This window comes from Bos indicus, chromosome 6 (assembly GCF_029378745.1).
Source record: "Bos indicus isolate NIAB-ARS_2022 breed Sahiwal x Tharparkar chromosome 6, NIAB-ARS_B.indTharparkar_mat_pri_1.0, whole genome shotgun sequence".
NCBI lineage: Eukaryota > Metazoa > Chordata > Mammalia > Artiodactyla > Bovidae > Bos > Bos indicus.
The window spans coordinates 118,229,764-118,243,485 of NC_091765.1; the positions used below are offsets into that span (position 1 = coordinate 118,229,764).

Here is a 13,722-nt window from a genome sequence, read left to right on the forward strand (position 1 = left end):
TGACGGGACAGGAAGTGCCTGATGCCTGCACCACTGCGGCCCTTTCCCCAAGGCTGGTGGGCACCCCTGCTTTTCACTGTCAGCGCCCCTTTTACTTGCTCCCCTTCTTCACAGACCCTCTCTGGGAAGGGATGCAGTCTCCCAGCCCCTCCTGCCACAAGGCTGACGTGCCCCACCTGCTAGATGATCCATGGCTGATGCAAAGCCAGGGCGGCGAAACAGCCCATCAGTGGGCCCCAGCCCTGGCTGCAGTGGGTTCCCACTGGGACGGTGGTGGCAGGCTGCCCAAAGCCGGGAGCTGCCCGCTTCCTTTCAGGGCTGAACCAGACTCAGTCGTGACTCGATTGGCCGGCAGAGCAAGAACTTCTTTTCTAAGGCTCCCTGGTACTTAACGTGCTTTTCCAACTTAAAGAACTGTTTCAAGGTGGTCTGCACCATGCCTTTCAGGGGCCTTGGCCCAAACCACCAGCAGTGTGCCCACTCCAGCCTTCCCCAATCACAGGCTGGCATCCTTGCTGCACAACCGAGTGTGGGCTCAGATGTCTGCAGCCCCACCACTGCCACTGGAGCCAGGGGACCTGCACCAAGTGCTGGGGGCAGGCGTGACCCCAAGCCCACTCGGTCCTCTCCCCAGGACCAGTGGGACTGGGATGACTACATGCCCATTTCAGAGAGGAGGCGACTCAGACACCAGCTCATGGGCTGGCAGTGAGAGCTGGGCTAAGTCTGGATCCAAGCTGTCTCCCTTACTTGCTACCCTCTACCACCCCGAAGTCACAGACATGGGTGCATCCGTGTTGAGACCCTACTGCCTGGAGTCACAGAGAAATGGGGGACCTATGCATGCACCCAAACAAAACCTGAGTGCTGACTACATGCTAGGTGCATCAGGTTCAGGTCCTGCCAGTGGGGCCTGTGGTCCAGCTGGGTTGTCACACACGTGCAAAACCACACACAGTGAGAAATGCTGTGGAGGGAAAGTAGAGGGAATAGCGAGAGACTCTGGTAACACAAAGGGAACTGACATAAGACTGAGGTTAAGTGTGGGGGACAAGGGCGGTCTGACAGTGAACTGAAAACATGACGGACACCCAGGAACCACCAGGTGAGCAGGGAGAGCAGCATCCACAGGAACAGCACATGCAAAGGCCCTGAGGCGAGCAGAGCCCCCACTATGACCGAATGACAGTCAGGTGAGTGCGCTGCTTCAGACTTGGCTGGACGTCACAGCAGGCCTCGAGACCTGTCTCACCGTCAGACACGTGCCCAGCTCTGTTTCAGGAAACGCTGTCACCGACAGTGCAGATGACGGGCACCCTGGAGGTGCGAGGCCCTGTGCGGCCTTCTCACCCCGGGGACTGGCCTCAGTTTGTCTTGCAGGCTCATTATGGCCACATCCACTGCAGCGCTCAGTTCACTATCCCGTTTTTGGTTTCCTCTTTATTAGTTCTTGTTATATGAGAAGGGACGCATGGTGCCAGCAACTGATTTGCAAGTTATTTGCTTCTGGTCCAGACTGAAACATGCACGCAGCCGGGCCACATCTCTGACAGAGCTACCCACAGGGGGGTCTCATGATCTAAGAGCTGACGCTCCCCAAGTCCTCTTGCCATTCAGGATGTCTGGTTCCCAACCACTCTCTGCTGGAAGGATGTGTCTTCCACACCCAACCCAAGGTCAGATTATATCTCAGCACAAACTCAAGGCATTCACTCTACTTGGCAGTACCCCACTATATCAAGTAGGATAACACGCCCACATCCCATTGAATGTTGCCTCAAACCGGGAAGTGACCTTCTTGGCATCCAAACAAGCCCAGCCCCAGCGTTAAACACCAGCCTTGACATACCTGGATGGGCCAAAATGAAATCTCTAAAGCCATGACCCTTCTGTTCTGTGTCATCCCTCAGTTCAGGTCAGTAGCTCAGTCGTGTCCGACTCTTCGCGACCCCATGGACTGCAGCACCAGGCCTCCCTGTCCATCACCAACTCCCGGAGCTTGTGCAAACTCATGTCCATTCAGTCGGTGTCATCCCTACCAAGCTATAAATATCGTGTTCTTCCTCCCAGCTCAAAAACAAGAATACCCCGCTCTTGGCGCCCATTCAGCTCAGACGACAGCCTGTATCTGCACCCACGCCAGCCAGGCATGTGACCTCCTCTGTCAACAAAGCTGCTGAGATTTCACCTGCCACTTGAGAACTGACCACTTCTCAATTCCTCATTTTACTTTTGCCCACGCCCTGCGGCTTGCAAGATCTTAGTTCCCCGATAAGGGATTCAACCTGTGCTCCTGCAGTGGAAGTGAGGGGTCCTAGCCACTGGAATGCCGGGGAATTCTCCTCAGTTCCTCACTTTATTTTACCTTGCACCCTATTCAACACATCCACTCACTCCCTCCTTCTTGAAGTTCTTTCTTTACTTGGCTTTGTCAACACCAGTCCCACCCTGGCCCTCCGGCACATACACAAGCGCCCTGCCTTACAAACTCGCTCTTTACACAGCCTTGGCCACCTCAGTGATGGTCACTGCTTCCTTACAGTGTTCAGCTGAAAACCAAAGTTGCTTTTTATGCCACTGGCTAGTCTTCTTTGCACTGCCTTCAAAGCAGACCCAGAAGCACCCCTCTGTCCTGGATTCTGCTGCCTGGGCCCTCGCCCTCCACCTGCACTGAGCACCTGGCCCTCCTACAGAGGAGGGTCTCACACCATCCACCTCACCCTCCTACAGTGCAGCAGAGAGCCCTCCTCACGGGCACCTGAGACGGCCTCTGAAAACGCAAGGGGAAGATTCTAGGCTCTGCACGACACCCTGCAGGAGCTCTCCACTTACTCAGAATGGAAGCAAGAGCCACTGGAATGCCTACAAGGCCCTCGGCCCTCATCTCCTTCTGGCTCCCCTCGGTTCACTGCTCCAGCCACGCTGGCCCCTGGTCACTCCCTGACTGTGTGGGCACGTCCTCACCACAGGACCCTGCCTGGCACAAGGCTCCCCTACAGGCCACGTGCCCCACGGCCCTCACTCACCCGCATGCCCACCCTTCCCTGGTTCAGCCTTTTCCTAAGGTGCCCATCACCATCTGGCACCCTTTCCTGGCCATCCTTCTCTTTTTCCCTCTCTGGATGAGAAGCTCTATGAGGACAGAGCTCTCCTGCTGTGCCTCTAGTGCTCTCAACAGCCCCTGGCTGAAGAGGAACATAGTGAGAAAATTCAGCATTTGCTAAATAAATAAATTTATGACTTTTTCATACTGTTCATGGGGTTCTCAAGGCAAGAATACTGAAGTGGTTTGACATTCCGTTCTCCACTGGACTGTTTTGTCAGAACTCTCCACTACAACCCATCTGTTTTGGCTGGCCTACATGGCGTGGCTCATAGTTTTATTGAGTTAGACAAGGCTATGGTCCACGTGATCAGTTTGGTTCAGTTCAGTCATTCAGTCGTGTCCGACTCTTTGCGACCCCATGGACTGCAGCATGCCAGGCCTCCCTGTCCATCACCAACTCTTGGAGCTTGCTCAAACTCATGTCCATCAAGTCAGTGATTCCATCCATCCATCTCATCCTCTGTCGTCCCCTTCTCCTCCTGCCTTCAATCTTTCCCAGCATCACGGTCTTTTCCAATGAGTCAGGTCTTTGCATTACGTGGCCAAAATACTGGAGCTTCAGCTTCAGCATCAGTCCTTTCAATGAATATTCAGGACTGATTTCCATTACAATGGACTGGTTGGGTCTCCTTGTAGTCCAAGGGACTCTCAAGAGTCTTCTCCAATACCACAGTTCAAAAGCATCAATTCTTTGGCGCTCAGCTTTCTTTATAGTCCAACTCTCACATCCATACATGACTACTGGAAAAACCATAGCTTTGACTAGATGGACCTTTGTCATGGCAAAGTAATGTTTGGTTAGTTTTCTGTGCTTGTGGTTCTCATTCGTCTGCCCTCTGATAGATAATAATAAGAGGCTTATGGAAGCTTCCTGACAGGAGACACTGACTTTGGGGAAAACTGGGTCTTGTTCTGATGGGTGGGGCCATGCTCAGTAAATCTTTAATCCAATTTTCTGTTGATGGGCGGGGCTGTGTTCCCTCCCTATTGTTTGGCCTGAGGCCAGACTACTGTAGGAGTAATGAAGATTGGCAGACTTTATTATTTTGGGATGGGAATGAAAACTGACCTTTTCTAGTCCTCTGGCCACTGCTGAGTTTTCCAAATTTGCTGGCATATTGAGTGCAGCACTTTCACAGCATCGTCTTTCAGGATTTGAAATAGCTCAACTGGAATTCCATCACCTCCACTAGCTTTGTTCGTAGTGATGCTTTCTAAGGCCCACTTGACTTCACATTCCAGGATGTCTGGCTCTAGGTCAGTGATCACACCATCGTGATTATCTGGGTCGTGAAGATCTTTTTTGTATAGTTCTTCTGTGTATTCTTGCCATCTCTTCTTAATATCTTCTGCTTCTGTTAGATCCATACCAATTCTGTCCTTTATTGAGCTCATCTTTGCATGAAATGTTCCTTTGGTATCTCTGATTTTCCTGAAGAGATCTCTAGTCTTTCCCATTCTGTTGTTTTCCTCTATTTCTCTGCATTGATCGCTGAAGAAGGCTTTCTTATCTCTTTTTGCTATTCTTTGGAACTCTGCATTCAGATGTTTATATCTTTCCTTTTCACTTCTCTTCTTTTCACAGCTATTTGTAAGGCCTCCCCAGACAGTCCTTTTGCTTTTTTGCATTTCTCTTCTATGGGAGTGGTCTTGATCCCTGTCTCCTGTACAATGTCACGAACCTCATTCCATAGTTCATCAGGCACTCTATCTATTACATGTAGGCCCTTAAATCTATTTCTCACTTCCACTGTATAATCATAAGGGATCTGATTTAGGTCATACCTGAATGGTCTAGTGGTTTTCCCTACTTTCTTCAATTTAAGTCTGAATTTGGCAATAAGGAGTTCATGGTCTGAGCCACAGTCAGCTCCCGGTCTTGTTTTTGCTGACTATATAGAGCTTCTCCATCTTTGGCTGCAAAGAATATAATCAATCTGATTTCGGTGTTGACCATCTGGTGATGTCCATGTATAAAGTCTTCTCTTGTGTTGTTGGAAGAGGGTGTTTGTTATGACCAATGCATTTTCTTGGCAAAACTCTATTAGTCTTTGCCCTGCTTCATTCCGTATTCCAAGGCCAAATTTGCCTGTTACTCCAGGTGGTTTTAGAAAAGGCAGAGGAACTGGAGATCAAATTGCCAACATATGCTGGATCATGGAAAAAGCAAGAGAGTTCCAGAAAAGCATCTATTTCTGCTTCATTGACTATGCCAAAGCCTTTGACTGTGTGGATCACAACAAACTGTGGAAAATTCTGAAAGAGATGGGAATACCAGACCACCTGATCTGCCTCTTGAGAAATCTGTATGCAGGTCAGGAAGCAACAGTTAGAACTGGACATGGAACAGCAGACTGGTTCCAAATAGGAAAAGGAGTTCGTCAAGGCTGTATATTGTCACCCTGTTTATTTAACTTCTATGCAGAGTACATCATGAGAAATGCTGGACTGGAAGAAACACGAACTCGAATCAAGATTGCCGGGAGAAATATCAATAAACTCAGATATGCAGATGACACCACCCTTATGGCAGAAAGTGAAGAGGAACTCAAAAGCCTCTTGATGAAAGTGAAAGTGGAGAGTGAAAAAGTTGGCTTAAAGCTCAACATTCAGAAAACGAAGATCATGGCATCTGGTCCCACCACTTCTTGGGAAATAGATGGGGAAACAGTGGAAACAGTGTCAGACTTTATTTTTCTGGGCTCCAAAATCACTACAGATGGTGACTGCAGCCATGAAATTAAAAGATGCTTACTCCTTGGAAGGAAAGTTATGACCAACCTAGACAGCATATTCAAAAGCAGAGACATTACTTTGCCAACAAAGTTTCGTCTAGTCAAGGCTATGGTTTTTCCGGTGGTCATGTATGGATGTGAGAGTTGGACTGTGAAGAAGGCTGAGCACCGAAGAATTGATGCTTTTGAACCGTGGTGTTGGAGAAGACTCTTGAGAGTCCCTTGGACTGCAAGGAGATCCAACCAGTCCATCCTGAAGGAGATCGGCCCTGGGATTTCTTTGGAAGGACTGATGCTCAAGCTGAAACTCCAGTACTTTGGCCACCTCATGCAAAGAGTTGACTCATTGGAAAAGACTCTGATGCTGGGAAAGATTGAAGGCAAAAGGAGAAGGGGACGATAGAGGATGAGATGGCTGGATGGCATCACCGACTCGATGGACATGAGTTTGAGTAAACTCTGGGAGTTGGTGATGGACAGAGAGGCCTGGCATGCTGCAGTCCATGGGGTCACAAAGAGTCGAACACAACTGAGCGACTGAACTGAACTGAACTGACTGAATGAAGATAATGAAGACCTCCTTCAAAAGGATTTGTGTACCACTGTTGTATTCAGTGCCCTGACCCTGCAGCAGACCAGGCCTCTGCCGGAGACTCCTGCACACTCACAGATAGGGCTGGCTCAGTCTCTTGTGGGGCCATTGTTCCTTCGTCCTTGCTCCTGGTACACACAAGGTTTTGTTTGTGCCAAGAGTCTGTTTCCTCAGTCCTGTGCAAGTTCTGTAATCAAATTGTACTGGCCTCCAAAGTCAAATTCCCTGGACGTTCTCAGTCCCTTTGCTAGATCCCCAGGTTGGGAAACCTGTCGTAGGTCCTAGAACTTTCTTAACAGTGCGAGCATTTCTTTGGTATAATTGTTCTGCAGCTGTGGGTCGTCTGCTAGGCAGCTCTATAGTGGGGCCAATGGCGACCTCCTCCAACAGGGCTTATGCCACATGCTCCATGACCCACATCTGCTGTGGTCAGAGCCCCTGCCCCTGCGGCAGGCCACTGCTGATCCATGCCTCCACAGGAGACGCACTCAAAAGAAGGTCTGGCTCAGTCTCTGTGGGGTCTCTCGGTCCTGGTGCACCCAAGGTTTTGTCTGAGCCCTCCAAGCGCCTCTGGCAGATATGGGGTTTGATTCTAAATGCGCTTTTTGCCCCTTGCTCCTTGGAAGAAAATCTATGACCAACCTAGACAGCATATTAAAAAGCAGAAACATAACTTTGCCATCAAAGGTCTGTCTAGTCAAAGCTACTGTTTTGCCAGTGGTCATGTATGGATGACAGAGTTGGACCATAAAGAAAGCTGAGCACCGAAGAACTGATGCTTGTGAACTGTGGTGTTGGAGAAGACTCTTGAGAGTCCCTTGGACTGCAAGGAGACCCAACCAGTCAATCCTAAAGGAAATCAGTCCTGAATATTCACTGGAAGGAATGATGCTGAAGCTGAAGCTCCAATACTTTGGCCACCTGATGCGAAGAACTGACTAATAAGAAGTAACGCACAAGGACCACTGCAGTGCCCATCACGGGAGCAGCAGGACAACACCCAGCACCATGAAAGCATACAGCAGGACGCACATACTGGCAGCTGCTAACTGGCTTACCTTTGTTGTATGATGGAACATTCTCCTGCAACAACTTGCTAAGCTGTAGTGTATTTAAATGTAAGAACCTCAGCTGTTCCCGCATTGGTCTTCCTTCTACAACTGGGAACATAAGACCGCCAGTGTTGCTCTTCGGAATCGGCAGACCCAGGCCTATTGAGAGTGTTGCAGCCAAATCAGTCTGTTGAACGCGTGTTGGATGTCTGACATCACCTAGAAAAAAGAAAACGGTTTAGGTGACAGGCTCTAGGACATGTGTGATGGTAGTCATTCTTAAATCTGACCTTCTACAAGTAATGTTAATCAAATCACCCTGTGTGCTTCCTACTAACCACAACCTGGCCTAAAACAATCAAAACCACAGGATCTGAATCTACTCATGCCTCCAGGTCAGGTGGGATTTACCAGGTGAACAGAGGACATGTTAACAGACAATGCAGAAAGAGACTCCACAGGACAACTAACCAAATTCTTCAACAAATAATCACGATAAAACAGGATGGGGATGGAGACTTGTAAGTCAGAGGAGACCTAGAGACATGTCAACAACAACTGAAATTATTTTAAGAAGAATGTGAGCAATTCAAGCCTAAGGGTGCTCTTGAAAACTATGGAGGTTTTGGAGGTAAGTAACTAAGAGGAAGCTGGCAGCTTCCTGAGAGCAACAAGCTGAACCACAGGCCAGCTGCAAGTGTATCAGCCAAGAAGGGCTCCCCTGGTATCAGAACAACCTTAAAGACTGGCCTTGAGAAAGACTCTTGCAAAGTTGCCCAAATGTGATGAGATCGGACCGCGGAGAACACTGATTATCAACTGTCAAAAACGAGGGTGCAGTCAGCCTGCAGTAAGTGGAGCCAACAGCTGGGTGGGTCTGACAGCAAGAGAGGCAACATTTCAGGGTCACCATGGAAAGTGACCATCATAGAGCTCTGCTGGCTCCGCCAATTCCCAGGCTGCAGTGCCCTCACAGGGATGATGGCAGAGATTGCATGTGTGGGGGTCAAGGTTTCACTGGAGCGGTCTAGTCAAAGTACTCAATAAATCAACCAAGCTAGGCTTCAACAGTACATGAACCAAGAACTTCCAGATATTCAAGCTGGATTTAGAAAAGGTAGAGGAACCAGAGATCAAATTGCCAACATCTGCTGGATCATAGAAAAAGCAAGAGAATTCCAGAAAAAAACAGCTGCTTCATTGATTATGCCAAAGTCCTTGACTGCGTGGATCACAACAAACTGTGGAAAATTCTTAGAGATGAGAATACCAGACCACCTTACCTGCCTCCTGAGAAACCTGTATGCAAGTCAAGAAACAACAGTTAGGACCAGACATGGAACAGCAGACTGGTTCCAAATTGGGAAAGGAGTACATCAAGGCTATATATTGTCACCTTGCTTATTTAACTTATATGCTGGGCTGATTAAGTACAAGCTGGAATCGAGATTGTCGGGAGAAATGTCAATAATCTCAGATATGCAGATGACACTACCCTTATGGCAGAAAGCAAAAGTGAAAGTGAAGTCGCTCAGTCGTGTCCGACTCTTTGCGACCCTGTGGACTGTAGCCTACCAGCATTCTCCATCCATGGGATTCTCCAGGTGAGAATGCTGGAGTGGGTTGCCATTTCCTTCCCCAAGGGATCTTCCTGACCCAGGGATCGAACCTGTGTCAATTGAACCTGCCTTGCAGGCAGATACTTTAACCCCTGAGCCACCAGGCAAGCCCTAACAACCTCTTGATGAGTGTGAAAGAGAAGCGTGAAAAAGCTGGTTTAAAACTCAACATTCACAAAACTAAGATCATGGCATCTGGTCCCATCACTTCGTGGCAAATAGATGGGGAAACAATGGAAACAGTGAGAGACTTTATTTTTTTGGGCTTCAAAATCACTGCAGATGGTAATTGCAGCCACGAAATTAAAAGATGCTTGCTCCTTGGAAGAAAAGCTATGACAAACCTAGACAGCATATTAAAAAACAGAGACATTACTATGCTGACAAAGGTCCGCCTAGTCAAAGCTATGGTTTTTCCAGTAGTCATGTATGGATATGAGAGTTGGACTACAAAGAAAGCTGAGTGCAGAAGAATTGATGCTTTTGAACTGTGGTGTTGGAGAAGACTCTTGAGAGCCTCTTGGACTATAAGGAGATCAAACCAGTCAATCCTAAAGGAAATCAGCCCTGTATGTTCATTGGACAGGCTGATACTACAGCTAAAGCTCCAATACTTTGGCCACCTAATGCAAAGAGCCGACTCATTAGAAAAGACCCTGAAGTTGAGAGTTTGAAGGCAGGAGGTGAAGGGGACGACAGAGGATGAGATGGTGGGATGGCATCATTGACTCAATGGACATGAGTTTGAGCAAGCTCCAGAAGATGGTGAAGGACAGGGAAGCCTGGCGTGCTGCAGTCCATGGGGTCACAAAGACTCAGACACGACTGAGCAACTGAACAACAAAAATAAAACAATGACAACAGGCCCTGTGAGGAGGGCTAGAGTTACTGCAATATAGCATTTAATGTTTGGTTTTCATCAAAAACTACATGCAATTATGCAAAGAAACAGGAAAGTATAGCTGAAAGAGAGAGAAAAAAAAAGCAGGCTGTACAAGCATCTTGGGAAGGGTCCATATGTCAGAGTTAACAGACAAAGTCTTCCAAGCAGTCACTGCAAATGTGGTCAAAGAACTACAGGGAACAGGCAGATCTCCTTGCCTAGGGAGGTAGTAAAGGCAGGTATGATGGCAGGGTCCCATCCTTCAGAGGTTATCAATAAACGGTTAGGAATTAGATGGAAACTTTGAAGGTGAGAAGTATAACTGAAATGAAAAATTTACTATGAAGGCTCAATAGCAGATTTTCAACTGGCAGAAGAATCAGCAAAGACAGACTGATAAAAATTAAATAATTATACAATAAACAATTATACAATCTGAGAAACAGAAAATCTCCCAAATTTGACAAGAAACATTAATTTACACATCCAAGAAGCTCAATGAACTCCAAGTTGGACAAATACAAACTACAAGGAGTGAAGTGAAACTAATTAGATTAATGGTTGATTTCTCATCAGAACCACAGAGGCCAGAAGGCAGGAGGACAGCATGTGCAAAGAGCTGAAAGAACCAGAATGCTATACCCAGCAAAACTGCCTTTCAGAAAGCAAGGGGAAATGAAGACATCCTGAGATGAAAAAAGCAAAACAGACAACTCATTAATAACAAACTCAGGACTCAAAAAACTAAGATCATGGCCTATGGTCCCATCAGTTCATGGTAAACAGATGAGGAAAAAGTGGATTTTATTTTCTTGGGCTCTAAAATCACTGTGGATGGTGACTGCAGCCACGAAATTAAAAAGGTGCTTACTCCTTGGAAGGAAAGCTATGACAAACCTAGACAGTGTATTAAAAAGCAAAGACATCACTTTGCCTACAAAGACCCACATAGTCAAAGCTACAGTTTTTCCAGTAGTCATATACGTATGTGAGAGGTGGACCATAAAGGCTGAGTGCCAAAGAATTGATGCTTTTGAACTGTGGTGCTGGAGATGACTCTTGAGAGTTCCTTGGACCGTAAGGAGATCAAATCAGTCAATCCTAAAAGAAATCAACCTTGAACATTCATTGGAAGGACTGATGCTGAAGCTCCAACACTTTGGCTACCTGATGCAAAGAGCCAACTCATTAGAAAAGACCCTAATGTTTGGAAAGATTGAAGGCAAAAGGAGAAGAGGGTAGCAGAGGATTAGAAAGTTGCATGGCATCACCAAATCAATGGACATGAGTTTCAGCAAACTTGGGGAGATACTGAACAACAGGGAAGCCTGGTGTACTGCAGTCTGCCGCTGCTGTAAAGTCGCTTCAGTCGTGTCCGACTCTGTGCGACCCTGTAGACGGCAGCCCACCAGGCTCCTCTGTCCCTGGGATTCTCAAGGCAAGAATACTGGAGTGGGTTGCCATTTCCTTCTCCGTACTGCAGTCTATGGGGTCACAAAGAGTGGGACACGACTTAGCCACTGAACAACAATAAACCTGCCTTACAAGAAATACTAAAGGAAGTTCTTCACACTGAAAGCTATTGACTCCAGATGGTAACCTGGATCCACTTAAAAAAAAAAGGTAAAGAGTATCAGTAAAGGTAACTATGTAGTTATGCTGCTGCTAAGTCGCTTCAGTCGTGTCCGACTCTGTGCGACCCCGTACATGGCAGCCCACCAGGCTCCCCCGTCCCTGGGATTCTCCAGGCAAGAACACTGGAGTGGGTTGCCATTTTCTTCTCCAATGCATGAAAGTGAAAAGTGAAAGTAAAGTCGCTCAGTCATGTCTGACTCTTAGCGACCCCATGGACTGCATAAAAGATAGCATAAAATGTATTTTTCTCTTAAATTCCAAAACAATTATATAAAACTGTATGTATGTATGTATCAAACCATATATATACATTGTCAGCCTACAACATATAGAAATGGCATGCCATGTTTCCAAAAAGTGGAAACAACCCAAACATCTATCAGTTGATGGGTGGATAAACAAATGTAGAACATATATACAATGGAATACTATTCAGCAAAAGAAAGGAATGAAGTCCTGACACCTGCTACAGGATGAATGAACCCGGAAAACATTACCCCAGTAAAAGAAGTTGGTCACACAAGACCATTTATTGTTGTTGTTTTGTTCAGTTGCCAAGTAGTGTCCGATTCTTTGTGACCCCATGGACTGCAGCACACTAGGCTTACCTGTCCCTCACCATTTCCCGGAGTTTGCCCAAGTTCATGTCCATTGAATTGGTGATGCCATCAAACCATCTCATCCTCTGTTGCACCTTTCTCCTGCCCTCAATCCTTCCCAGCATCGGGGTCTTTTCCAGTGAGCTGGCTCTTCCCATCAGGTGACCAAAGTATTGGAGCTTCAGCATCAGTCCTTCCAATGAATATTCAGGGTTGATTTCCTTTAAGATTGACTGGTTTGATCTTCTTGCAGTCCAAGGGACTCTCAAGAGTCTTCTGCAGCACCACAGTCACATAAGACCATTTATTACAGGGCTCTATTTGTATGGAACGTCCAGAAAAGGCAAATCTGTAGAGACAGGAAGATTAGTGTTTGGTGGTGGCTGAGGATGGGGATGATAGTGGGTTGGAGGAAGTGGAGATGACCAGTAAAGAGGTGACGCTATATCCCAAAATTGACACTAACGATGGCTAACCAACTCTGAATGAACTAAACGGCAGGTGTGGAGTCCTGGCTCAAAAAATAAGCTTGATAAGAACACAGACTATAACTACTCTCAAAGCAAACAAACAAGTCAACAAAACAAGGAAGAGCTTACTGTGGGCACTGAGGTCAGCCATGTGAGCAGCCCACGCAGGCAGTCCCTGGGCACAGCCACCCTGGCCCTTCCTAAAGACGTGTCAGACCTCCCAGGGAGGATATCCTTAAATGCCCATCTGAGCCATGAAACATCAGCAGTTAAGTTAAAAATAACCCTAAGATTCCTATAATATTAATGACAACAGGCCAGCCTCCCTGTCCCTGCTCTTCCTCAGACTATAAGCTCCCTGTCTACAGTGCCAGCACAGCGCCCAGCTGACTGCGGGTGCTCAGTGTCGTCTGCAGGATGGGTGGACAGACGGATGCAGAGGGTGCATCTGGCCCGGGGCTCTCACTGAGGTAGACAAGCCCCACGGGACCCTGCTCTGGGTGTGCATGTGTCGGAGGCCAGTGCTCCCGTGGGTGCTGTGCACACTCACTGGAAGGCAGGCTCCAGCTGGGCACCCAGTAGAGGCTCAGGGGAGCCAATACCTGATGCCTTTGGAGTCAGACGTCTAACAGGAGGTAGTGCTGTAAACAGACAAAAGGAAACGGGTGGCGCTTCTTCCCCAGCCGGTCCCGGCTCAAGTGGAAGATTCATTCATTCAATATTTTCAGTACCCATTAAACACCAGGCAATGCTGAGGCCCAAGGCATACAGTGATGCATAAAACAGACCTGGCCCTGCCCCACTCTAGCTCACAGCGAGAAGGCGGATGTTCACGAGTCACACAGTTCATTCTGTGATTATAAACCATGATAAGGATGATGGTGGAGTGGACGAGTGCTGTGAGAGACGACCTCAGGGCAGGTGACCAAGGACGAGCGTATGAGCAGGCTGAGGGGCTGAGGAGGACGGGTCAGGGCATGTGAGGAAGAGCTTAACACCTGGAGGACGTGTGGGAGAGGCCAGGATACGAT

The 13,722-nt window shown here is 47.7% G+C and overlaps 1 protein-coding gene across 6 annotated transcripts in view; it reads right to left on the minus strand.

The window, feature by feature from the left end:
- The window catches only part of PIGG (phosphatidylinositol glycan anchor biosynthesis class G (EMM blood group)), a 42,563-nt gene that overhangs the window by 16,878 nt on the left and 11,963 nt on the right, over nt 1–13,722 (minus strand). For 5 of the 6 annotated variants that reach the window (XM_070791999.1, XM_070791996.1, XM_070791998.1 and 2 more), the window contains exon 6: nt 7,492–7,704. In XM_070791999.1, coding sequence (XP_070648100.1) covers nt 7,492–7,704 — 213 coding nt within the window. Of the gene's footprint in view, nt 1–7,491; nt 7,705–12,230; nt 12,541–13,722 lie in introns of those variants that run through there. The other variant, XM_070792000.1, reaches the window with a different exon arrangement.